General features: G+C 44.4%; 1 protein-coding gene and 1 non-coding gene across 2 annotated transcripts; both read right to left on the reverse strand.

Moving 5' to 3' along the window:
- Positions 1-24,987, reverse strand: Tnfsf10 (TNF superfamily member 10). Its single transcript, XM_008840350.3, has 6 exons — positions 24,794-24,987; positions 16,861-16,998; positions 14,051-14,093; positions 4,195-4,299; positions 1,644-2,102; positions 1-750 (listed from the first exon to the last, which is right to left on the reverse strand). The coding sequence occupies exons 1-5, from the start codon at positions 24,935-24,937 to the stop codon at positions 1,657-1,659; spliced, it is 876 nt and encodes a 291-aa protein (XP_008838572.2). The 5' UTR covers positions 24,938-24,987; the 3' UTR covers positions 1-750; positions 1,644-1,656.
- Positions 9,483-9,585, reverse strand: LOC115071580. The gene has a single exon (XR_003850680.1). It is a non-coding gene; the product is annotated as a U6 spliceosomal RNA (small nuclear RNA).
- Positions 24,988-26,776: the final 1,789 nt, after the last annotated feature.

Here is a 26,776-nt window from a genome sequence, read left to right on the forward strand (position 1 = left end):
CCTGCCTCTGCCTCCTGAATGCTGGGATTAGAGGCATGTGCCACCACACCTGGCAAAAGAAATATTTTTATCATACTGTCAAAACAGTACAAAGATACCATCTTTGTGTTGACACTGTTATCAATCCTTTTACATTAGCAGCATCTAGTAGTTTGGTTGACTGCTCTTGTGGATTTCACCAATAACTTCAAGTGGATATTGTATACCCATCAGAAGGATTTGGGGGCTGATCAGTCCTTACTCTGAGATTTTAAAACTCTCGATTACACTAAGTAGAATTTTTCTTAGCCTTAAAGAGAAAGGAAATTCTGATACATACTACATGTGTGGAACTTGAAGATATCATGTTAAGTAGGATGAACAAAACACAAAAAGGTGATAAATACCACATAATTCCACTTAAATGAGGCACCTGAGATAGTTAAATGCATAGAGAAATTAAGTGGAAGGTGGTTACCAGGGGCTGAATGAGGATAGGACGATTGAAGACAACTGGTTGTCAGCTGCTATGTGGATGCTGGAAACCAAACCTGGGTCCTGTGTAAGAGCAGCCAGTGCTCTTTTCCACTGAGCCATTTCTCCAGGCCTGAGAATTTTCTTTAAAACATGCTTCATTGCTTAAAAAAATTTTGTCTTCAGTGTTTGTCTTCAGAGAATCATAATTGGTGGTGGTGGACAACCTTGCTTTAATGTTCAGGCTTGCTGACTAATCAAGGTGGTGGATGCTGAGTTGAATGGCTGTAGGAAGTCCTAAAAGTAAGACAAGAGTGAAATTTGCCATATCATACTTCCATGAAGGATTTCCTCCTGGGTGTGCCTAGACACCGTCTCCCAAGGTAACTCTCAAGTTGACAATTGAAATTAACCATCACAATCCCCTGAAGTGTTAAACTATTCTTTTTCGGTCTAGTCTCCATTCTTTTTTCAAAAAAATATTTTCATTGAATTTTAAAGAATTTCATACATTTTGATCATATTCAGACCTCCTTCCGTATCTACACCCCTTCACTACCCTCTGCCTGATTTCATGTCCTCTATCATCTTTTTAAAAGCCTATTGAGTCTAATTTGTGTCTCTAAATGCCCTTCAGCTTGGGTTCATTCCCTGGAGCCTGGTCAACCCAGTGCTGCAACTCAGTGCTACATCCTCACAGAAAGCTCTCCCTCTTCCAGCAGCTATGCACGGCCAATGGTTCCCCAATTAGGGTTGGGGCTTCTTACTACCCTCCCCCCTACTGGAAATCTGTCTGAGTTGAGCTTGCAGAGATCTTCCACATGCTGTCACAATCTCTGTGAAGGCATGAGTGACTCCCCTGCTGTCTGGAAGACACTTTCCTTGTGGTCATCCACCTCCTCTGGCTTTTACACCCTGAGGGGGAATTTCTTATTCAAGCTGTAACAATTTGTTTCTGGCTCTCAAAGGCTTGTGGCAATTTAATTTTTTTGGAATAAAGTGAGTACCCTTCAGGGGAACTGAAAAGTGTACATTATGCTCTGCTTGGACTGCCTTTCTTTGTCAGATCTGTCATAACACTCTCATAGCATTTCTCCATCATCCTGACCCCACTTTCAAGAGTTCAGTCACTTCCTCATAGTATAACCCCACCCAGAGGATGACTGGGCATGCTAGAGATATTGTTTTACCTTTGCAGATCACTTAAGAAATTAAAAAGGCCCCGAAAAAACTGGCTTCTTGGTCCAGATCGATCAATTGCTGATTAGTCACTGCAACAAAAATCCTGTCATTTTCTTTAAGCTCAAACACTCCCCCTTGATAGATGGAATACAGTCCATATTCTGCCTCTTTAGACCAGCAACTGTTTCTGGCACTCTTCATCAGCATGATGGGCTCTGGGTAGCTGGTGAATTTGTAGATGTACTGCACCATTTGTTTGTTTCTCCTGCTCTCCTTTGAGGCTGTCTTGGACGCTTCCTCAGCTTCCTCAAATCGGAAGTATGTTTGGGAATAGATGTAATAAAGGCCTCTTTCCTGGATAACCAGCTCTCCATTTCTCAAGTGCAGACGGTTGAGGAATGAATGTCCCTTCCTTGAAGACTCCCAGGATTGTATCTTCTGGCCCAAGGCTTTTCCGTCACTGGAAACTGCATGAAAATGAAAGAGAGAAAGAGAGAGAGAGAGAGAGAGAGAGAGAGAGAGAGAGAGAGAGAGAGAGAATGAAGAGGACGAAGTCTGCAAACAGCAGAGTCCCTCGCAGCTTTGCATTGTCAATATTTTCATTGGGCCTAACAAAGGATTTCCATCCAATACCAAAATTCTTACCCTTTTAAACAATTTATCAAATTTTTGTGTATTTCATATAAAACATCTTAATCATCTTTATACCTCCTCCCCCACCCTTACCTCCCTATAGACCCCCTACAGGATTTCATGCTTTCTGACGTTCATATTAAAGCCTATCGAGTCCAGTTTGCATCCCCAGACGTCCCTCAGTACAAGTTCATTCACTGGTGTCTAGTCAGCCTATCTAGGCTCAATCCCTTAAAGAAGATCAGCTCTCCCTCAGCCAGCAGTGATCAGCTGCCAGTAGTTCCTTGGCTACGACTGGAGGAAGGTGACCCCTGGGTGTGTGTCTTTGGAGCTGTGCACATCCTGCCCTGGCCCCTTCTTGAATTCCCCTTCTCTACGTTTCTTGTCTGTTCTGCTGTTAACTGCTTTGTTCCGCCTTGCCCTTTCCATCATGATGGACTGACACCACTGGAAGCATGAGCTGAAATAAATCTCGGCCTTCAAGTTGTATACGACAGGGATTTTGGTCACAAAAGGACAAATGTAGCCAATACAGTAGCTGAGAAGCTAGAGATCCAGCCATCAGACCTGTGAGCTGTATTATGGCTCCACGTTGACACCGAGTTTTATGGAAAAAATTAAACACATATATGGTGAAATTGACTTTTTTGTAAGTGAAATGTGGTCAAACGCTGGCAATTCCTGTGGTTCAACAGTATACGTGCAGTTGGAGGTCCTAGTGCTTCACAGGGAAATGAAATGGTTTACAGTAGAATTTTGAGACCGAAGAGTTGATAAAAATATAAAGAGTGCAGAGAGAGAGAGAGAGAGAGAGAGAGAGAGAGAGAGAGAATGAGAATTACTTTAAAGAAGAAAAAAGCTGAGTGTGTTGGGGCTAGAGAGATGGCTCAGCCGTTAAGAGCACTGACTGCTCTTGCAGAGGACCGGGGTTCGATTCCCAGCACCCACATGGTGGCTATGAACTGTCCTTAACTCCAGTTCCAGGGGAATCCGAAGCCCTCTTCTGACCTCCGTGGCATGGCACAACATGGGGGCCCTTACATATATAAGCAAGCATATAACCTCAACACTTGGGAGCCCGAGGCAGGAGGTTCAGTAGTTCAAAGCCAGCCTAGGTGCCATGAACCCTTATTTCAACGAAGGAGGAGGAAAAGGGGAGGATGAGGATGAGGACGAGGATGAGGACGAGGACAAGGAGAAAGGAGGACGAGGAAGAGGAGGAGGAGGAAGAAGAGAAGGAAAAGGGTAGAGGAGGAAGCAGAAGAGGAGAGGGAAGAGGAGGAGGAGGAGGAGGGGGGAGAGGAGGAGGAAGAGGAGGAAGAGGAGGAGAGGAGGGAGGCAGGAATTACAATGGGGGAGGGGGTGTCAGTGAACATCTACAGGTGTCCTTGGAGAGGAGAGGAGGAGGAGGAGGAAGGGGAGAGGAGGAAGAGGAGGAGGGGGAGAGGAGGAAGAGGAGGAGGGGGAGGAGGAAGGGGAGAGGAGGAGGAGGAAGGGGAGAGGAGGAGGAGGAAGAGGAGGAGGGGGAGAGGAGGAAGAGGAGGAGGAGGAGAGGAGGAGGAGAAGGAGAGGGGGAGGGGGGGGAGGAGGGGGAGGAGGAAGGTGGAGGAGGAGGAGGAGGAGGAGAGCAGCAGCAGCGCTGGTCAAAGGGAGACTGCAAACAATACTCTCACATTCCATACTTTTCCCGGGTCACTTGCGGCAGGGCAGTTATTGAGCTACTTCTGTGTAATTTTGCATCTCAAAACAATATTCTATCTGATGCTTGATTATTACTGAGCACTTTGTAAAGTCATATAACTATTTCAGATAAAAGTTATTAAAATAAATTATTTAGAGCAATTCTTCCAGGGCCTTGTTTATGCTGGGTAAGTGCCGCAGCCCATAACGGCAGCCGGGACCTGATCAGGTGTTCATTTGTCTTACTTGGCGTTATGGCTGCGCTGCTTCTCCGGCTGATTCCAGTTATGTGAGCTGCCACTCTCTGATGTCTTCCACCTCCATCTAGGGAAGGAATACTTCGATGCTTCTCTAAAAGAGACATGGCAGAGAACCATCAGTGCTTGTCAAAAATAGTTCTCAAATACAGGGCTCTTCACACACAGCTGTAGTTGATCAGAATTTGTGAGTACAGGAGTTTCTGCGGTTTCATAGAACAGCCCATACTTTATTATGAGGACTGGTCCACTTCCACATACATTTAATTTGAAAAGTACTGTAGATGGAAAGAATGACATTGATTATAAATTTTCAGGATCACAAAGGTAAGGTCCAAACAAAACATAACAAGAGAATGTTCCAGTCCATTAAATTTTTTTGACTGTGGACATATTACAATCTTGCTGTGTTCTAAACTGTGTAAATAACTAGCCACTGGCAAATTCTCGCTGAGCTATGTATAGAAAAAAAGTTGGATTTGTGCCACTTTTTGTCATCTCAGTCATCTTTTCCTCTTTGCTAGCTATTACTGATTCTGAAGGATGAATGTAAAGAGTGGTCCACAGGTGATACAAATGGGATTCCCATTTGTATCATTCCCATTCTCCACCTCATACAAAACATACAAGGTGACATACTGGTCATGGCATCTGGTGTGCAAGCATGTCAGTGTCTGGTTCACTGCATCACAAGAAGCACATAAGATTATTGACCACCACGCAAAGTCCTTTAGAAGAAACGAAAATTTCACATCTGGGCTGGGGAGCTGGTTCAATTGACAAGTGTGCTTGCTGCACAAGCATGACGACCTGAGTCAGAATCTCAGCACCCACAGGGAAAGCTAGCTATGGCCACATGCCTGTAACCTCAGTGCTGGTGATGGGGTGGGTGGGTGAAGGTTGGACAGAGACAAGAGATCACTGGGCTTGCTGGCTACCAGCCTAGCTGAAAGAAAACTGCAGGCTTCAGGTTCTGTGAGAGACCCCGACTCAAGGAACCGAGTCAGAGAGTAAGAGAGAACAGCTGACAACCTGCGCATGCCTCCAAGGGTGTGCACACAGCACACACACCCGCACACACCTTTGCACACACATCCACACACAATACAAATCCAATACAATATCATCTTTTACAAAACAGCTTAAGGGCTGAAGAGATGGCTCTGACTGGCTGCTCTTGCAGAGGACCAGGTTCAGTTCCCAGTCCCCACACTGCAACTAACAACCTTCCATAACGCCAGTACCAGGGGCTCCAGTGCCGTCTTCTGGCTTCCCTGGGCATTGCACAACACAGGTACACATGCATTTAACACGCATGCAGGTTAAAAACATGTACACACTAAATAAAAATAAATACCCACTCCCCAAAAAATCAGCTTAAAATCCAAGTTCTGCTTACATTTGTTAAGATAAATTATATTCTTTCAATAAATATTGGCAAGGACAAGACATTACAGCACACTGCAGAGAGCTATGCAGACCAACCATTGATTCCACTGACTGGGCCCTCAAGGAGTCTACTGTGTTTTATGAGATATCCCAATTGGAAAATGAAATTTTATCCATGAGCTATGGAGGTAAAGGGTGACAGATATGCAGAAGAGGGACAGAATCTTACTTATTGGAGAACTGAGGTCAGTGGAGGAGATGACATAAGACCCTTTCATTCATTTATTCCAGTAAACCACAATGTCCACCACACCTATGCCAGGTACCCTTCTAGAGATAAAAGAAAGATCATTAACAACTAAATGTTACAGGTGCCAGGATAAATAGGGTGAAGATGAGCAGGCTAGGGGCCTGCAGAGATGGAAGAGAGATATTTCCAGAGTCTCAAGGCAGGATGCATGAAGCATTACTGGGACAGGAGCTGGATACAGTTCAGAGTCTGGTCAAGATTTGATGTTGGGCTGACTTTACAAGACAGAACACAGAAAGGTGTGACAAGAGATGTGTTGTGCTTAAGGCTTATAACAAGGTAAGGTTTGATAGAGGGTAAGAAACTGGAGGCTAGCAGTCAAGTTACCAGATGATGGCAATCGGTCAGGTTGAAAACGGCAGCCCTTCATCTAGACTGGCTGCACAAGGAAACAAAAGGAATCAATAAAATTTCACAGAAGAGGAGTGAATAAAAAACTAGAAACCACCTTTATCTCTCTGAAATTAGGCATAAATTACTATTATTGCTGTTGCTCTTTTATTCCAAGAAGAAATTTCTTTTTGAAGTAGTAATTCAAGAGAAACTTGATAAACAACATGGTTTGTAAAATGAGCAAGGTGGGAAAGAATGGGTGGATGATGGATGGATGGATGAATCAGTCGATTGATCGATATAAGCTAGGGAATCTCTACAGAGCAATCTTCTGATGATGTGGGAAAATAACTAAACTATTGTGCTAGTTATTGTCAACTTGACACAAACCTAGACACACCTAGGAACAAGGAATCTCAATTGAGGAACTTCCTCCATCAGACTGACCTGTGGCCATGTCTGTTGGGCAATTTTTTGATTGCTAATTGATGTAGGAGGACCCAGCCAACTTTGGGCAGTGACATCCCTAGGTAGGTGGGCCTGGACTGTGTAAGAAATGTAACTGGACAAACCAGGAGAACAAGCCAGCAAGCAGCGATCCTCTGTGGTCTCTCCTTCTGTTCCTGCCTCTAGGTTCCTGGTTTGAGTTCCTGCCTTGACTTTCCTTGATGATGGACTCTGAGCTGTAAGCCAAATAAACCCTTTCCTCCCCAAGTTGGTTTTGGTCAGTGTTTTAGCACAGCAACAAAAATCAAACTAATATAACTCTACTTTCTATCTTCCACCATCCTGGTCACCCAGGTTCCTGAGGACTATGAGTACAGCAATTTTTTTTTTCATTTTATTATCATATGCTAATTATACAGAATAACAGGTTTCATTATAACATTTTCACACATTCAATAATGTGCTTTGATCATAATCTGTCCCCTTCACCTGTTCTTGCTCCCCCTTCCTTCCTCCCGCTGGTCCTATTCCTCTTTCCCGATCGTCCCCTTTATACCTTCATGTCTTTTGTCCCTTACTGGTGTTATATAATTGTACAAAATAATGAAGTTTGTTATGCATTTTCACACAAGTACAAAATATATTTTGATCCTATCCATTCCTCCCATTGTCCTTTGTTGTTCCCCCATCCTCTTTCTCTTGGCCCCCATTGGTTCCTGTTGATTCGTGTTGGTCCCTGTTGGATCCTGTTGGACCCTGTTGGTCTCTTGGTCCCTGTTGGTCTCTGTTGGTGCCTATTAGACCCTGTTGGTCTCTGTTGGTCCCTGTTGAACCCTGTTGGTCTCTGTTGGCTCCTGTTGGACCCTGTTGGTCTCTGTTGGCCCCTGTTGGTCTCTGTTGGTCCCTGTTGAACCCTGTTGGTCTCTATTGGCTCCTGTTGGTCTCTGTTGGTCCCTGTTGAACCCTGTTGGCTCCTGTTGGACACTGTTGGTCTCTGTTGGTCCCTGTTGGCTCCTATTGGACCCTGTTGGTCTCTGTTGGTCCCTGTTGAACCCTGTTGGTCTCTGTTGGCTCCTGTTGGACCCTGTTGGTCTCTGTTGGCCCCTGTTGGTCTCTGTTGGTCCCTGTTGAACCCTGTTGGTCTCTATTGGCTCCTGTTGGTCTCTGTTGGTCCCTGTTGAACCCTGTTGGACGCTGTTGGCTCCCTTCTTCCCAAAATGGTCTCCCTTCTGCTTTCTTGTCTTTTCTCCTCCATGGTAGCTGGACTTCCCTTGAATCTTTGTCAGCATTTGCTCTTATTATTTTTAAATGTTTTAATTTATTTTATTTTATGTATATGAGTGTATTGTCTGCATGTATGTAAGTGCACCCATGACATGCAGTGCCCGTGGAGTCAGAAGAGGGTGTTAGATTCCTCTGGAACTGGAGTTATGGACGGTTGTTAGCCACCCTGTGGGTGCTGGGAATTGAACCTGGGTCCTCTGCAAGAGCAGCCAGTGCTCTTAACCACTGAGCCGTCTCTCCAGTCCCCAGTTGTTGTTGCTGTTATTATTATTTTGATGATAGCCATTATGACTGGGGTAAGATAAGATCATGGAAGAGCTTTATTTCTCCTTTGATTTGTGTGAGTGTGTGTGTGTGTGTGTGTGTGTGTGTGTGTGTGTGCTATATGTGTGGGTGATATATGTGTACTTGTGCATATATATGTGCATGCAACCATGTGCTCATATGCAGAGATCAGATGTATTAGTACTTTTCTGTTGCTGTGATAAAACACCATGACCAAGGAAACTTAGAGAAGGGAGAGTTTATTTAGCTTATGGTTCCAGAGGGAGACTCCATCAAGGCCAAGAGGCCTGGTCAGAGCAGAAAGCTGAATGCTCAAATCTTCAAGCGTCCACAGGAAGTAGAGAGTGAAACTGTAAATGGGATCAGGTTATGAACTATCAAAGCCCACCTCCAGTGGCATGCTTCCTCCAGTATGCTCACACTTCCTAAAGGTTCCATGACCCTCCCCAAACAGCACCACTAAATGAGGACTAAATATTAAATACTTGGAGCCTATGCGGTTCATTGTCATTCAATCCACCACACCAGAGGAGCTCATTGGGTTTCTTTCTCTATCACTCTACTCTTTATTTCTTTGAGACAGGGTCTTTCACTGAGCCTGGTGCCATGCTGGTGGCCTCCTCTCCATCCCTTACTGTTGTGGTATTATGGGCATATATCTGGCCATCCAAACGTAGGTCCTCAAGCTTGCATAGGAAGCACTCTTATCCACTAAGCCATCTCTCCAGCCCCCTTATGAGATAGGGTGTCAGGTAGCTGAGGTTAGTCTTGAACTTGCTTTGTAGCTGAGGCTGGCCTTGAACTCCTGATCCTTCTACCTCTACCTCACAAGTGCTGAGTGCCAAGCTTCTCTTTTATTTTAAAGGATAACTTTGCTGAATGCAATCTTTTTAAAAAAGAATTTTTTTACATTTATTTAGTGTGTGTGTGTGTGTTGGGAGAATAATGTGTATGGAGGTCAGAGGACAACTTTTAGGAATTTGTTTTCTCCTTCCACCGGGTGACAGAGTTTGTCAGCCTTGTTAGCAAGTGCCTTTACCCACTGAGCCATCTCACCCACCCTGGGTACAGTAGACTTGGTTGGCAGTTCTTTTATTCCAAGGCTTGAAATAGTATCAGTCCTTGCTCTCCTGGCCTTCAGCATTTGTCTTGAAAGGCTGGCTGTCACTCTGATAAGTTTGCCTTTGTAAGTAACTTGGCTCTTCTTTCTTACAGCTTTCAGCATTCTTAAAAATATGGAGCATTTCACAAGTATGCATGTTCTGCTTGGGCAGGGGCCATGCTAATCCCTGTATTGTTCTGGTGTTAGCATTCGTGCTGCTGAGGGAGCAGATGCTCTGTGAATTATTAACGGTTGATGGACATTATAGGACACTGAAGACTGTGGCATGGAGACAGCTCGTCAATCACACTTTAGTGTCAGAAGGCTCAGTTGTCAAGTTGGATGCATCCATTCCCCATTAACCTTGACTATTATGTGCCTTGTTTGCCCCTAACCCATAACACTTTGGTAAATATTTAACGCCTGATTCCAATTTGTGTTTGAGATCATTGCAAGGATATAGGAAAGCCTCGATTTGAAAGCAATTTTTTTTATCCTTTAAATTTTTTGTTTTACATATTAATTTTTACTTTAAGATTTTAATTATTTTTATTTCATGTGTATGAGTATTTTGCCTGAATGAATGTAAGTGCCTGGTACCTGTGGTGGCCAGAAGAAGGCATTGGATCCCCTGGAACTGGAGTACAGATGGTTGTTAGCCACCATGTGGGTGCTGAAAAACGAACCCAAACCAGGTAGTCTGTAAGAACAGCCAGCGCTCTTAACCACTGAGCCATCTCTCCAGCCCCCACATATTCATTTCTCATGGCACAGTGTTCATGGTGCTGTGTTCCACAGGACATTTTCATACAAATATTTAATGTGCATTGAGTGCGTTTCCCTACCCTCCTGCCCACTCCCCACCTCTCGTTGGTTCCTTTCATTCTCCTGGAGAGTTCCGCTTTTACTTTTGCGTCATGTATACATTCACACTTCTATGCATTTATATAAAATCTAGGAACCACAAATGAGAGGAAATATATAACAGTTGTCTTTCTGAGATGGGCTTGGTTCGCTGGATATCTCTAGTTGCATCAATTCTCATGCAAATTACATAACTTCATTTTTCTTTGTGATGAAAGAAATTCCTTTGTGTATATACACACATCTTCTTTATCCATTCCTCTGTTGCTGAACATGAAGGTTAGTTTCATAACTTAGCTGTTGTGAATAGTGCTACATTAAATATCTGTGTGCAAGTATCTCTGTGATATTTTGACTTGGAGTCCTTTGTATAAATACTGGGTCATATGGAAAATCTATTTTTAGTGCCTTGAGGGACTTCCATAGGGTCTGAACTAGTTTACATTCCTACCACAGTGCGTAATGGTTCCCTTCCATCCACACCCTCCCTCGTACTTGCTGGTTGGGGTGAGATGAAATCTCAGCGTTTTAACTTGCATTTCTCTGAGGACTAGTGAGGCTGAATATTTTTCCTATGTTTATTGGCCATTATAGGTCATTTTTTGAGGCTTGTCCATTTTTTAATTGGGTTATTTTATTTCTTATTTGAGTTCTTTGTGTATTCTAGATATTAACCGTCTATCAGATGTAGAGCTAGCAGGTTTTTTTTTTCATTATGTATGCTGTCTGTTTGTCTGATTAACTGCTTCCTTTGCTGTGCAGAAGCTTTTCAATTTCATGAAGTCCTATTTATCAATTGATGACACTATTTCCTGGGTGACTGGAGGACTTTTCAGAAAATCCTTGTCTATGCTTATATCTTGAACTGTTTTCCCTACCTTTTTTCCCCCTAAAACTTGAGAGTTTCAAGTTTTACATTAAGATCTTTGATCCATTTTAAATATTGTATTTATTATTTTTATTATTTTATGTGTACGAGTGTATTGCCTGCATGTGTATAAGTGCACATGTGTCGTGCAATGCCCATGGAGATCAGAAGAGGGCATCGGATCCCCTGGAACTGGAGTTACAGACAGTTGTTAGCCACCATGTGGGTGCTGGGAATTGAACCCAGGTCCTCTGCAAGAGCAGTCGGTGCTCTTAACTGCTGAGCCATGTCTCCAGCCCCTGAAGTTGGTTTTTGTGCAGGGTGAGAGACAGGAATCTAGTTTCATTCTTCTACATGTGGACATTGACTTTCCCCAGCATCATTTGTTGAAGAGGCTGTCTTTTATCCAAAGCATATTTTGCCATCTTTGTCAGAAATCAGAAGGCTGTAGTTGCGTGGGTTTAGAGCTGCCTTCCCCATTCTGTTTCCATGATCTGTGTCGGCTTGCTCTTGTTGCTAGGACTCTGCAGTATAATCTGAGATCAGGTATGGTGACACCTCCAGCGTTATTCTTAATGCCCAGGATTGCTTTGGCTATCTGGGCTCTTCTGTGCTTCCTTATGAATTTTAAGATGATTTTTCTAGCCCATGAAAAAAAGTCACTGGAACTTTGATATAGAGTGCATTGAATATGTAGGTTGCTTTTAGTAATACAGCCATTTTCACAAGACTGAGTCTTTCAATCCATGAGCATGGTAGGTTTTCATCTTTTAATGTCTTTAGCATTTTATAGAGGTCACCTTTCACTTTCTTGGTTAGGTTTACTCCAAGGGTTTTAAACAATATTTCATTTATTATTTTTATTTTAGAGTATGAGTGTAGTGCCTGCATGTAGGTAGGTCCACCAATGTCATGCACCTACCCTTGGAGGTCAGAAGAAGAGGGCATCAGATCCCCTGGAACTAGAGTTATAGACTGTTGTTAGCCACCATGTGGGTTCTGGGAATCAAACCTGGGTCCTCTGCAATAACAGCTAGTGCTCTTAACTGCTGAGCCATCTCTCCAGCTCCATGAGGGGTTTTGCATTTGTTTGTTGAGGCAACTGTAAGGGTTGTTACTTGATTTCATTCTGAGTATATTTATTATTGGTAAATAGGGAGGCTATTGATTTTTGTGTGTTAATTTTGCATCATGCCACTTTGCTTAAAGTGTTTATTATAACTGAGAATGGAGGCAAATTTTAAAGAGAGGAAATTTCCAACTGTTCATAGCAAACACTTTCCAGAAAAGAAACCAATGAATATGTGATTTGGGGAATCATGGATAAGAAAAAAGGAATACTCATCTTCCAGGTTCTTAAACAGCTTCTGCATGTATGGCAGACCACACACCTGGTGTGCCTTCCAACAGGTGTGTTATCCAACTGCTTTTACCTTTCTAGAGATGATCAGAAAGAATGATTAGGTTCCAGGACCAGGCCTTGTCCTTAAACTCAGAAAAATGAGAATTGTCAAGTGAGGAAGAGGTTTAAAGAACACTTTTATTCTTTTCTTTTTCCCTTCTGCCATCCTGTTAGTGTACCTGTTCAGTCTTGTACAGTCATTTGTATAGGAAAAGGTTGATGGTGAGTCAGATACAAACAAGTAGGAAGTTAAACTCAGTCATCTTATTCACTTAATTGTCTATTTAATTGTCTATCATTGTGTGTGTGTGTGTGTGTGTGTGTGTGTGTGTGTGTGTGTTAACCTCTTAGGTAGAGAGCGGCTGCTTTAGCACAAAATTGTGAAAGAATTATTCCCAAATTCTATATTGTATTTTTAGGTGCTTAATTTATATTATGTGAATTTTATCTCAGTAAAATAACACACACACACACACACACACACACACACAACCTGAAAGTTGTGCAAATAAAGACCTGGAACAAAAAAGTCAAAACCTTACTAGCTGTAAAGCAGACAATTAGGTGCTGGCTATAGCAAGGTGAAAAAAAGACAAGTTTTCTGTCTTTGCAAGATCTTCAGTGTGGTCGAGGAGTCAACAGTTCACTGATAAAAATTATGTCTACAACTATAAAGAGAGGGGGCTGGAGAGATGGCTCAGCAGTTAAGAGTACTAGCTGTTCTTGCAGAGGACCCAGTTTCAGTTCACAACACTCACACAGCAGCTAGCAACCATCTGTAACTCAAGTTCTAGAGGATACAATACCCTCTTCTGGTCTTTTCAGGATTGCAAACATGACTTACATACATGCATATAAGATATAAATTGACAATTTTTCAAAAAAAATATAAGGAGATGAGCGATGTAAGTGTGACAGGAGCAAGCAGGGGAACGTATTAAAAAGGTGGCTAGTAGAGAGGTCTGTGAGCAAGAGAGCCATGAAGGGGTGAGAGGGGCCAGCAAAGGAGGAGCCAGATGGAAGGCTGGAGAAGCCAACCTGGCCCAGGACACACCGAGAATTGGGTGAAGAGAAGGGTGCTGACCACTAACAGGATGGTGGGCACATGGTCTCTACTAGAGACCACAGGCTATTGGGGAAGGGGTGACACAGGGAGAAGCTTTTGGGTAAAGAAAGGCATGAAGTCAGGGTCAGAAACAGAGAAGGTAATTAGGGGTTCTTATTTATTTTATATCCTGCCAAGTTTCAGTAAAGACTTAGGATGGTTTAGTTATAACACATTAGAAAGCAAAATAATTAAACAAGTGAACAAATTGAAGCCAATGGAAAGTTCATTTGGGAAAAAAGTAATATTAAGCAGGAGCAAAGTTCTGACCAGGGTAGGCTGTGCATTTGACTCTGAGCTCTCCAGCTGTCAATGCAGAGAGGAAAAAAATCAGTAAGTGGGTGGAGACACAGGACAGAAAGTCCAGAGTGGTGTGTGGGGGAAGAGACTGAAGAGGTCTTCAGTTTGTCATGAAGTAGTCAGTGGTAAATAAAAATAACAACAAAATATTACTACCTTGAACTGTAGGGATCATTTCCTCAAAGGTTTTCAAAGTTGCCTGCAAATAGTTCGAATAAGGCTTGTTAATGTCCTTAATTTCTTAAAAAATTATTTATTATTTTTTTAAATTTTATGTGTATGAGTGTGTTGTCTGCATGTAAGTAAGTGCACCTGAACCATACAGTGCCCAAGGATCAGAAGAGGGTGTTGGATCCCTTAGAACTAGAGTTATGGATGGCTGTTAGCCACCATGTGGGTGCTGGGAATTGAACCTGGGTCCTCTGCAAGTACAGTCAGTGCCCTTATCCACTGAGTCTAATTTTTTAATCGACTGTAACATTCTGATGTCTGGCAGGACATTTTTACAATGATATCAATCTAGAAGACTTCAGTCATCCAAGTGTAGGGTTTCTTTGGGGTGCTGTAGGGGACTAGGAGGAATCTTGAGATAACTGTTCATACACTATGATCAAGAGCCAGTCTGAAAGTTCTGTTTCTGGGTGAGGTCTTTGAACAGCCACACTTGGAGCAGCACAGGAGGAGGAGGCTACCTTCCATTTAGGTCAGTCATGTCCCTGGGCCTCCATGAAGCTGATGGCAGCCATGTCCCCATCACTCTGCATGAGGCATGAGCGCAGGTACACGTGTGTGTGACAGAGCCCAGCAGCTAGAAGTTATTGGACAGATATGAACCTTAGGATGGAAGGTTCAGATGCCCACAGTTGGACACAGCCCAGGAATGCCCAACTTGGCCCCTCCATGTCGTTCTCCAACATCTAGTAATTCCCTCTTTGTACTAACCAATGGAAAAACAAAAACCAAGCACAAAAGGGGAAACAGCGTTTCTATTCAAGGAGAAGAACCTGATTTGAGTCATTATGGCTCCTGAACACCCTTTATGCATGCTTGTTATGCCAGCGGCTAAGCCATCACTGCCCCGTCACCGTGTCAGAAGCATGCCTGCTGTACCTCCACCCCACAGTAGACGCTGTCTGCCTCTCTCTGCTTCATCCTGACCTCTGTTGGAGCACTCACTGGAGTTGGTCCCATGGGTTCTGAGAAGGCAAGGGAAGTAAATGTGGATCTGAACACTCACTGCCTCATTTCTGTTTCTCTTGCTCTTGTATCATTCCAGGACAGGGAGGAAGGAAAGAAGGGAAAGAGGGAGAGAGAGAGAGAGAGGGAGGGAGGGAAGGAGAGGAGGAAGGGAGAGAGGACATGAGAGGACAGAGAGATGAAAGGAAAGAGGGAGGAGGGAGGAGAGGATAGAGGGAGGGAGGAAGGACACGGGTGCCAGAGGAAAGGCCATTCCCATGGCTTGAGAGGTAGAGTGAAAGAGGGGCTACATGCATGGTGAGACGACCAGGAGTCAAATCTGTCCACTACAGCCCCTTGAGACAGCTCAAGTTACTTAACTAATCTGAACTGCACTGTCTGCGTCTGGACTCTTCCTGGGGCAGTGCTGTGAGGAATCCATGGGATTCTGTGCAAAACAGGAGGATGTTTACAGGAAATAGGATGTTAACTGCCTGACCTGAATGTGGAATTCGTCCTCCCACATCCGACTATACTTGCCCAGTTTTTCTCTACTCTAGTTGGCCTGGATGAGACTGGGAGGGAGTGAGAACTGCAAGAAAGTGACACAGAGCATCCATCATAGTTCTCCTGTTACTTCCATGGTTGTCCCCAGCATCTAACCAGCTCCTCAGCCTCCAGATTGCTGCTCTGGTTCCGGTCTCTCTCTCTACTGGCTCACTAAATCCCTTAAGCCATGTCCTTGGAAGTTGTATGACAGGATTCTTAGGAGCTGGGCAATGGTCATCTTCATAGCTGTTTCTGAACAGCTGTTGCCAGTGGTACTCAGCCCGGGTGTACTCACAGAATGCCCAGGTGCAAGTCCAACTCATTTGGCTTAGAAACCGCATCCCAAATGATGTCTGGCTCTACTCTGAGTCCCACTCAGGGTCACTCACTGGAGCCCTGACTACCAAGACAGCACTGTTTTCATGGAACAAACCAATCATCAAACAATGGACTCCCAAACAAGTCTGACACAGTCTCCTCCCACTCTGGGAGTTCCCCACACCGTGTCCTTAAACAATGATCTCCTGTATGGGGCCTCTTACTTTACAGAGTATTTTTAATATCAGTGCCTTCATCTGACCTTTTCAGAAAGGCAAAAGGCAAATGTTTGGAAATGCCATCTGACCAAGAAGGAAGCAGGCAGAAACGAAACTGATTTGATTTGATCTAAAAGTAAAATCAGTTAACCACATTCAGCAACATTAACTGTTAGCCAGCCCCAACTTTCTGCCAGAAATCCCGTTGAAGCAACTCCCATCAACAGATGCATTTTCCAACTTGTCACTCGTTGACAGTGAACTGAGATAACCCACTTTCAGTCTCTCAAGGCATCTCCTTTTCCCTTCCTTCATCTTTATGCGCACACAAAAATAAGCATGTAGTCAGTTCTAGAGCCCAACCTAGGGAGAGGACTAGGAAACAGCATTATTTGGCTTCTTTTGTCTTCTGGATGAAAGGAAAAAACACAGGTATCCCTTATTATTGGGCAAACTTGAACACATGTCCTGTCTATACCTGTTTCTACAAAGTAAGATGACAAAGTTAGGCTACAGAAGGTGGCTGTCTGGTCAGCAGGGACCACATGGTCCTGTACCATTTTTCCTAGTTTTATGAAGTTGGTAGAAATCACTTAAACATCCGGGGCCTCAGTTTCTTTGTTTGCAAAATACAAACTTCTAATTTTGATGATCTGCAAATTCTTTCTCCTCTGACCTTGTGCACCTGCTGATGAGATTACTTACCTCTCTCACAAGCTGACGTAGCTGCCTCTTGGCCTGCCAGCAGGGACTGTTCAAGACCTCTCCATCAGTGGCATCCCAAGAATCCTCATCTTCCTTTAAGAAACAAGCAAGGCCGCTTTTGGAGTATTTGTCCTGCAACTGATAAGAGACGGGAGTGAATGTGATGATGATCTGCTTTTTATTTTTGTCCATCTGGGAGCTCAGAGAATGAAGGTGGAAGGTGAAGAAGACTTAGAGCTCTGAGTTTGGGCACCATGGGTAAGTTCACGCTTTAAATGAAAGTAGAAAAGCCGCCCTTTCTCTGTTGACACTAAGTAAGCAGTTGAATGTGTTGGCAAGGATGCAGGTGTGGACCAGGCCTGCTGGGTCACGGTGCTCGTCCCCGCACCCCTCACTAACAGCTGCATGTCCCTCTTACTTTCCTTCCTCCACAGGTGTTTCTCTTTAGACATTTGTGGTGACGAATATTTCTCCCAGTTCTGAGATGGTATGGATCTCCCTTCCCAAGCTGGAAGCCTGCCTAGGCACAAAGTAGGGAAAAGTCCATTTAAATGGCGACATCCTTAAAAAGCAACCGACCCTTTGGTGCTGTGATGAGACGTGTTCCCCTTCCTCATGAGAACTCCAGCAGCTGAGTCCAGTGGAGCCACTGACATGATTTCTACTCCGGTTGGCAGCATCTGGCCCACGTTGCCATTAGGAATCTCTGTGGTGCCTCTGGTGGTTTGAATGAAAATGTCCCCCATAGGCTCCAAGTATTTGGACATTTTGTCCCCAGTTGGTGGTGCTGTTTTGGGAGGTCTCAAAAGGTGTGGTCATGCTGAAGGAAGCACATCACTGGGGGGAGGGTTTAGAGAGTTCTTAAGCCTTGCCGATCTCCAGTCTCTCTCCTTCCTGTGCCCTCGTGAAGATGTGATTGCTCAACTTTCTCCATCTGCCACCTCCTTCCACCATACTTTACCTGCCATTATGGACTGTAGGACACTCAGAACACTCAGGCTGTTGCCAAATCAAGAGAAAGGGAAGAGGGGTGGGGGTGGGGAGGGAGGAAGTAGGTGGGAGGGGAAAGGAAGAGGAGGTCGTTATGAGTTAGGTTTTCCTCGTGGTTTCCTCTTCCTTACGCTTTGGTTTTTGTTTTCCTAACAGCTTGGATTTATTACATGTTATTTGTCAATATCTAGTTACACAGGCCTGTAATCTCAGCTACTTTGGAGGCTGAGGCAAGAGGATTCCAAGTTAAAGCTTGTCTAAGTGACAGAGTGAGTTCAAGGCCAGTCTACACAAATCAGTGAGGCCTTGTCTCAAAGCAAAATAGAACAAAACAAAATGTAAAAAGAGAGTTGGGGATGTAGCTCACTGGTAGAGTGTATATGTAGCATACGTGAAGCCCTGGGTTATATCCACTGCACTACATAAGAAAAACAACACATTTCTCTATTAGAAAACCTCTGCTGAGGGGCTGGAGAGTTGGCTCAGAGGTTAAGAGCACTGACTGCTCTTGCAGAAGACCTGGGTTTGAGTCCCAGCACCCACATGGAGGCTAAAAGTAACTCCAGTAACTGGAGTCCGTAACTCCAGTTCCAGGGGATCCAACACCTTCTACCTCTGCGGGCATTGCATGACATGGGTACACTTACATACATACAGGTAATACACTCATACACATAATATAAAAATAATAAATAAGATGTTTTTTAAAATATCTGTTGATTTGACTTTATCTGGGAAAATAAGACAATAATTATTTGCTGTTGCTGCTTTCTTTTGTTTTTTGACACAAGATCTTACTGTGTGGCCTGGTTACTTACTGGACACACCAGTACAGTCTGGAACTCATAGAGATCTGCCTGCTTCTGCTGCCCAAGTGCTGGAATTAAAGGTATATGCCACCATGCCCAGCCTGAAAATAATCATTTTTATCTCTTACTTGAACTTGGAGTATTGTAAAGTTTGAAGGGGGATTAAATTTAATGATAACCCACACCTCCTATAGAAAAAAAATCTATCAATTGATTGTGAGACAAACTCTTGTATAACCCAAACTGGCCTCAAACTCTCTAGGAAACCAAAGATGATCTTGAATATCTGATCCTCCTGCCTCTACCTCCCAAGTTCTGGATTGTAAAACAGTACCACCACACTCAGTTTTATGTGGTGTTGAGGACTAAATCCAGGTAGGCAATCACTCCACCCACTGAGCTACATTCCCATCTCAAATAATCTCATTTTAAATAAAAATAATTTCCTTATTCATGAGTTGGTTCTGACCAGAACCACACAGCCCTATAGTCAGCACTTTTCCTGAATAGAAAAGGACAAACATGAGTTAATGAATTACTTCCACATACCTTAACACAGAACACTCAGTTTACTTTCTGTTTAAACCAAATGAGCAGCTTCACAGACCTGTGACTGGTTGAGACATGTATGTCTCCTTCCTTCACTGCAATTAGAAACTATCTCAACAAAGAAAGGTTGAGAGCTGGGCAATGTCGGGCCCAGGTCAGGAAGAAGCTGAATTGACTGTAGGTTCAGACTGGAAGATGTCTGGCTGCCCCTAGGCCCTGGGGGATGTGGGGGGCGGGGTGAGCAGGTTGAAGTAGAGTCCCAGCAGCAGGAGTTAGCCCGGCCCATACCACAGTCTCTGGAGACTTGGCAGAAACACTTTTAGGATGCAGGCAGAGAAATCTTGATTAAGGTCTTGGGTAGAAGTACACAAGTTAATATATAATTGAATCATTACCTCAGTGGTAATAAATAAAGCTGGGGGAGTAAGTCAGAGGTAGAGATCACATAAAAACTCAGTGAGGCACAGCTTCAAGCAGAACACACAGGGAACTGAGGAAGACTTTTACAAGGCCAAAACGAAAGCGCTGCCAAACTAACCATAATCTGAAACAAAAGCAAACTGCTAAATTGAAAATACCAACAGTCCTACCTCCTGCTTAACCTCTGGCTGATCCTTTGTGTCCATGGCTGAGATTGGACGGTGTGTACAATTTTGTGTACGGCTGTGTTCTCCTAAGACTCTATGTAAGTGGCATGTTCTTGAATTCTGTGTCAAAGAGCTGAGGGCATAGCTCAACAGCAGAATCCTTGTCTAGCATACCCAAGTCCCTGGACTCTATCCACAAACTGCAAACCTGGATGAAAACCATGTATGGCAGTCTATATAGTTTTATGATATTCACTGCAGAAAATTGATAATATATTATCCTACTATCAAGCAATCACAATTTTCTACTTTCTGCTGTTGGTCTTACCAGACAGTTTTATATGTAAGTAATGATTTCTGATGAAAAGAAACACAGAAAGGACGCCTCAACTCCCCTCCCCATTCACCTTTAATGTCTGAAGACCTTAAGCCAAAGCTGGTCACGGAATGCGTGCTAGGAGGCTGTGCACTGAGGTCATTCTAGGAACGATTAATGATAAGCCATTTGCGGTGTCTCTACCACATCCTTTCTGCCTCAAAGCATGAATTCCTCTTCACAGGCAAGGGCTGACAGCATGTGGGTGTTTGGGGATACCCACTGGGGGACGTGTGAGTGCTATTTGTGCTAGCACTCCCCTGGAGGGGAGAGACAACTTTTGCATTGTGTGCCCGTTCTGCTCCACAGGTGTGCTCTGAGAAACAGGTTTCAAGGAGACCACCATTGGTACCATCACAATATGGCTGCTATCTAGACCATCTGACCAGTTCTTGGTGGAGTCTGATGTCCCACTGACTCCTTTGCTGCTGCAGAGGTTGAGGTGACAACACTGACCCTCTCTGCTGCTTAAACATTAATCTCTGGTGATCACTTCCACAAAGCACAAGCAGCATGCAAGAGTTATAGAAAGGGGTTCATGGGGCTGGAGAGATGGCTCAGTGGTTAAGAGCACTGCCTGCTCTTGCAGAGGACCCGGGTTCAGTTCCTAGCACCCACATGGTGGCAAACAACCATCCATAACTCCAATTCCAGGGGATCTGATGCCCTCTTCTGACCTCCATGGGCATTGCATGACATGGGTACACTTATATACATGCAGGCAATACACTTATACACATAAAATAAGTAAATAAAATATTTTCTAAAAGTGGATGGTGCCCAAGAAATGACAGCTGAGGTTAACCTTTGGTATCCTCCACATACATAGACATGCACACATACACACACGCACACATGCATGCACATGGAAATGCACTGGCACACACATGTACATCCAGACACACACACACACACAAAAGAAACGTAAACTCTTCCAAGCATGCCCTATAAAAAAGCTATCGTTATGAGAGGGAGATGCTGTCTCAAACAAAAAACAAACAAACAAAAGCTATCGTTATAAGTCGTTTAGTGGCAGCCATAACTCTCATAATTACTTGAAAATAAAATGAGAGTCTGCTTCATTCACCTCCAGTGGACAAATTTCTAACCAACTGAGATAACCAAATTCGCATTCCGCAGGGACTACAAACCACATTTCCCTAGCAGATCACTGGTGCTCTGTGCCTTTTGCACAGTTTATGTTTTTCCGAGACTTTCCTTTCCCTTACATTTCCAAACCAGTGGCCAAGGTTGGATTTTGCAGGGTGCACTGGGCATCACACTGTGCAAGCATGTTGACCCTATGTGTGCCATGCTGGAGAGAGAACAGCTCCTAGGTATTCATAGCCCTGGGGGCTAGCCCTGCTCTGACTCCAAAGCCCTGTGAGCTTCAGGAATTCATTTCTCTGTGAGTCTCTAGACAAGGGAATGGGGTGACCAAAGTTCCTTCCTGTTCTCAAGTCTCCATAATCTGTGATTAGTCAAAATGTACATAAGAAAGTAAAGCTGAGTTAGTTTGTTTGCAGTTTTGTATTCCTAATTTCAGTTGTTTTATATAACTGAGAAATGCATAAATTCAAGTGGCACTAACATTTTTCCCTCTGCATTCATACCTGTGTTTGTAGCTCGGTTCTTCCTAACAATAAAGTTCAACCGTTTTCTAGTGAGAGTCAAATCCTGAGTCTATGTGAAAACTTCCTTATTACAGACTTTACTCAAGTCACGCCTGTCTCCAAGGGGAAGACAGAAAGCCCGGCCTTTGTAGTCTCACTGTTGTAAACAGGATGTCACAGACCTAAAGCCAGAATTTTTGGAAATGTTGTAGGGAACGGGGATGGGGTGTGGAAGTGTGTGAGTCTGTGTGTGCGGAGGCCAGAGGTCCACCTCAGATGTTATTTTTCAAGATCTATACACCTTGTTTTCTGATACAGGGTCTTCCATGGGGACCTGGAACTCACTAATTATGCTAGACTGCCTGGCCAACAAGCCCAGGGATTCTCCTGTCTCTCCCTTCCCTAGTGCTGGGATTACAGGTACATGTTGGATGCTGGGGACCAAACTCAGCACTTTGCTGAGCCATCTCTCTAGCCCCCACCCCCAATATATTTCAAAGACCTGGCTTGCTTCTACGCCACCTTGAGCCTTGGAAGATAGTGAAGCTTTGGTTTTGACTTTAGTTCTGATGCATGTTCTACCTGCAACCTTTAGAGTGTGACTTGTCTATCTGAAGACTTTTCACTTAAACTATTTAAAAGAAAGGTGTGGTAACAGAGACTCCCCCCGCCCCCAAAACACACACCTGAAAATATATGGCATTACCACTGTTCTTGGTTGCCCACCAAATCTTGGTAGAAAATTATATTGCTGAAGACACAAAAGATTTTGATCACAGATCAAGAAGAAACCAGGCCTGTACCAGAAGGTCCTCATGTAGGATGTGGGGAAGAAAAAGTCATAAGCTATCTTAACCAGCTGTGAATCCTGAAAGCAGTGACTGACTTTGCAAGATACATCCATGGGTACAATGTGGCCTGAATGTTATGGAGGCAACCAACCACCTTCTGGTGGATTTAAGGCCCTCTCCACAGGAGGAAACTCATCCTTGCTACTGTAAATCTGGCCAAGAACCCATTGCTGGGGAGCTCATAGCCCAGGGGAAAACCTACCACTATTATTTTGCTAAATGATCACAGTTTCAAACTGGCCATTTATTAGTGCAACTCAGTCCTCATCAGAGAAAGCTTCTTTGTGCAGTGGACAGCAGTTAATATAGACACTCACAACTGGTCAAGCCAAGAGAGTGTCTGTTATGTGCTCAGCCATAAACAGGCCATTAACCACACCCCTCCCCACAAGGCTCAGGGAACATCTCAGAAGAGGGGTGGAAAAGTTAGAAGAGTCAGAGCTTAGGGAGGACTGAGACAAAACGGTGTCATTTGGACATGACAGTAGCCTTGGCTGCCTACACATGATCTGCATGGGGTTAAGCCAGTCAACATTCCAGTAAAGAGAGGGGAAGAGCTCATGAGTCCCCATCTCTAATTGAGGAGCTATTGACAGTATGGCCGACCTCTGATAGGTTGGACATACTCCAGTGGATGGGCCTGCACCCATGTGTATGTGGGCAGCACAAATTAGACTCAGTGGGTTAGAAGAGGGAAAAAATAAAAAGAGAACATGAAGTTGAGAGGGGTCATGGTGGGAGGGATGGGGAGGGATTGGAGTTGGGAAGTGGGAAGTAAATACGATCAGAATACATTGTATACCTATATGAAATTCCCAAATATGAAGTCCACAGATAAACATGCGGTCTATAAAAGGCCTGCTCAGGACCTAGATGTAGATAAATTTTGGCCACATCTTGATGAGTTCATTGGGATGGAACTCATCTGAACATAAAGCAACAGTGCTGGATGGTATAGAGCCCAGCTTTGTGTTGAACCCTGAATACCTACTCTTGTTGCCTGTGTCTCAGAGGGACCTGCCATGCTTGTGAAAGCCGTTCACTCATTCAGCAAGCATTTAGTGAATGCCTGTAGGAACCAAATGCCAGACTGTAAGATGAAATGAGCAGACCCACTGCTGCTGGGACACAGCCACTCAGACTCTTAGAGATTCATGAGTTAGCTCTAGAGCAGGGGCTGGGGACATAGCTCATTTAGTAGAAGGCTTGCAGTGTAAGCATGATGACCCAAGTTAGCTCCCCCAGAATCCCCAGGACTGGGAGGCAAGGATAGACAGATCTCTGGGGCTTGGTGGCCAGCCAGTCTGCTGAATCAGTGCATGACCTTTTCTTGGAAAGATAAGATGGAGCGTGACTAAGGAAGATGCCTGACATGGACCTCTGGCCGCCACACAGGCACACACACATACACACACACACACACACAGGTGCACACACAGGTGCACACATGTACATATACACACAGGTACACACACAGATGCATACAAATATACACACACATACACATGGGTACACACACGCATACATACACACACACACACACACACACACACACACAGGTGCACACACAGGTGCACACACAGGTGCACACATGTACATATACACACAGGCACACACACAGATGCATACAAATATACACACACATACACATGGGTACACACACATACACACACAGATATGGACACACAGGTACAGACACATACACACAGGTGCACACACATGTACACATGCACACAGATACATACAAGTGCGTACACATACACATAGGTACACACATACAGATACAGACATGCAGGTACACATACACACACACACACACGCATGCATGCACACACACAAAGAACTCTCAAGCATTTACCAGAAAGCATTCATGCTTGTGGCAAAGGCTAGTATAAAGTACAGACACTTTTGGAAAGAAAATAACAAAAACCTTCGGAGTGCTGTTGCCTGAGCCTGTGGGTAACTGGTGGAGCAGTTTCTGCGACTGCACTAGATTCCAAGTCTTTCAAACTTACACTAATGTGGAGTCCCATCATTCTTAGCAGTTAGTCTGCTGGAAAGGGCACACTTTTTGCACACAGCAGTTTCCACAGAGGAGCAGCTGAGAGACAAAGGAGAGGAAGCTCACTGCAGCTGCAGAGCCCACATTGCCACTGACCTGCTTCATCTCATTGGTGAAATACACGTAAGTCACCGCCATGGAGACAGACTGCAGGAGCACCTGCAGGAACACTGTGCAGATCACCATTGTCCTGAAGTTCTCCTGGGAGCTGAGGCCCTTCTGAGTCTGCATGGAGGCCATGGTCCTGTCTGGATCTGGACTCCCCCAGGGCAGTCAGGCAGCAAGTGACTGAGGAAGCCAGAGCCAGGAAACACAGTTGCACTTTCGTTTCTTTTTGATTGTTGACCAAGGTAAAAAGAAAGCTAGCTAAGCTTCCAACAAAGCCGGTCAGAGAAGAGAACACTTGCTAGTTCGGGGGTCGAACAGGTAAGTACACCTTAAGAAAATCTCTCAGACTGAAAGGCTGTGCATGGGTTAAGTCAAACAGCTCCCTGCCCAACCTCTGTGACCCTCTGAGTCCTGCACAGGCACTTGTTCCAGCAACAGGGCCAATTTCTGGGCATCATGTGACACATTTCAGACCGATAGCCCACCACAGTGAACATCATGACCCAAGGCCACTCTGGTCTGCAGTTTCTGCTGCCTCAAGAAAAGTCTCCTTTGACATTGACCCAAAGGTGTGGTCACAGTTCCCACACAGCAGCTGGCTGATGTGAGCAGTTTCAGAGGCTGCTATAGCTTGGGCTTTAGGCCAGACACAGCAGATGCAGCCTGGAGTCAGACCTCTACCAGCCACCTCCTAGTTTCCCCATTCTGGTTTCCTAAGGACCTTGGTCCCAGGTTTTGGTTAAGAGTGGTAAGTGTACCTTCTCAGAGGGTTTCAAAAGTATGAAATGAAATGAAATGAGTGATTTATGACTGGTTCCCCAGAGGTGCCTAGTAAATTCAGATCAAGGAGGCCACAGGGGACAGAGCCTGTTCTCCCTTCTGTCCAAGGGAGATTTGATTGACAGTGACTGGTATAGAATTTAAAAACATAGGAGCTGGAGAGATGACTCAGTTGTTAAGAGCACTGGCTGCTTTGCAGAGGACTGGGATTTGGTTCCAGCCATCCACATGGCAGCTAACAACCATCCATATCTCCAGTTCCAGAGGATCAGGTGTCCTTTCTGACCTCCACAGACATTGCATGACACTGGTGCACTTATACACATGCAGGTAATACACTCATACACATAAAATAAAAATAATAAAATATTTTTTAAAAAGCATGTCTGAGTATTTGTTCAGGGTGTAATTATGGAAGTGGCTTTAACAGCATGATTACGTTATTCTGATGAAGTAGCTGAGGTACGTCCACTCCAAAGCATGACCATGGTGTGGGGGAGGGAGGGAAGTCAGGAGAGGAAAGATGGTGGGAGTTGGGAGGTATTGGGGAGAGGGTAGGGATAGTGGGGGCACTGTGACTATGGAGGGAGGGAGGAGGGAAGCCAGATGGGAGAAAAAATAGTGGAGATGAGTGAATCTTGGGGTCTAGGAAACCTAGAGGGAAAAGTGATGCCCTAGAAACCCCATGAGAAATGCACATAGAGTGTCTGGACATTAATGCATATCTGTACCTGGGAGCTGCTTGGTAGGGAATGCAGCACCAGATGGAAGAGACCTCTCTTAGAGTGACAAGCATGCCATACAGCACTCATCAGAGAAGCCTCTTTTTCCAACAGATTGAGGCTACTGCAAAGTTGCACATCTGGTCAGGCACAGAGAACGTACGTCTGGGAGATGCCCAGTACTAGGTGACACATCTGCAGTCAAATCTCTACAACTAAGGCTCATGGAACATAGCAGAATAAGAAGTAGAGAGAAGGCTAATGCACCCCTCAACTTTAACCAGTAAGGCTCCCTTGTACCTCAGAGTGTGACACACACAGAAGGCCACAGCTGGCCAAGTTTTGGAGAATAAGAGACTGTAGAGTGTAGGATGGGACTCCTATATGGAACCTCACCCACCCGCGGCTCAAGGACCATTGCGGAAGAGGAGGTGGAAAGATTGTAAGATCCAGGGCTGGTTCATGAACA

Source organism: Nannospalax galili, unplaced genomic scaffold, assembly GCF_000622305.1.
Source record: "Nannospalax galili isolate Female #2095 unplaced genomic scaffold, S.galili_v1.0 scaffold1021, whole genome shotgun sequence".
Classification (NCBI taxonomy): domain Eukaryota; kingdom Metazoa; phylum Chordata; class Mammalia; order Rodentia; family Spalacidae; genus Nannospalax; species Nannospalax galili.

Coding starts and splice junctions, on each gene's coding strand:
- Tnfsf10 (XM_008840350.3), bottom strand. CDS start 24,937: ATGGCCTCCATGCAGACTCAGAAGGGCCTCAGCTCCCAGGAGAACTTC. Junction 14,094..16,860: donor TACGTCAGCTTGTGAGAGAG/GTAAGTAATCTC, acceptor AACTATTTGCAG/GCAACTTTGAAAACCTTTGA. Junction 2,103..4,194: donor CAGCGCAGCCATAACGCCAA/GTAAGACAAATG, acceptor ATTTTCATGCAG/TTTCCAGTGACGGAAAAGCC.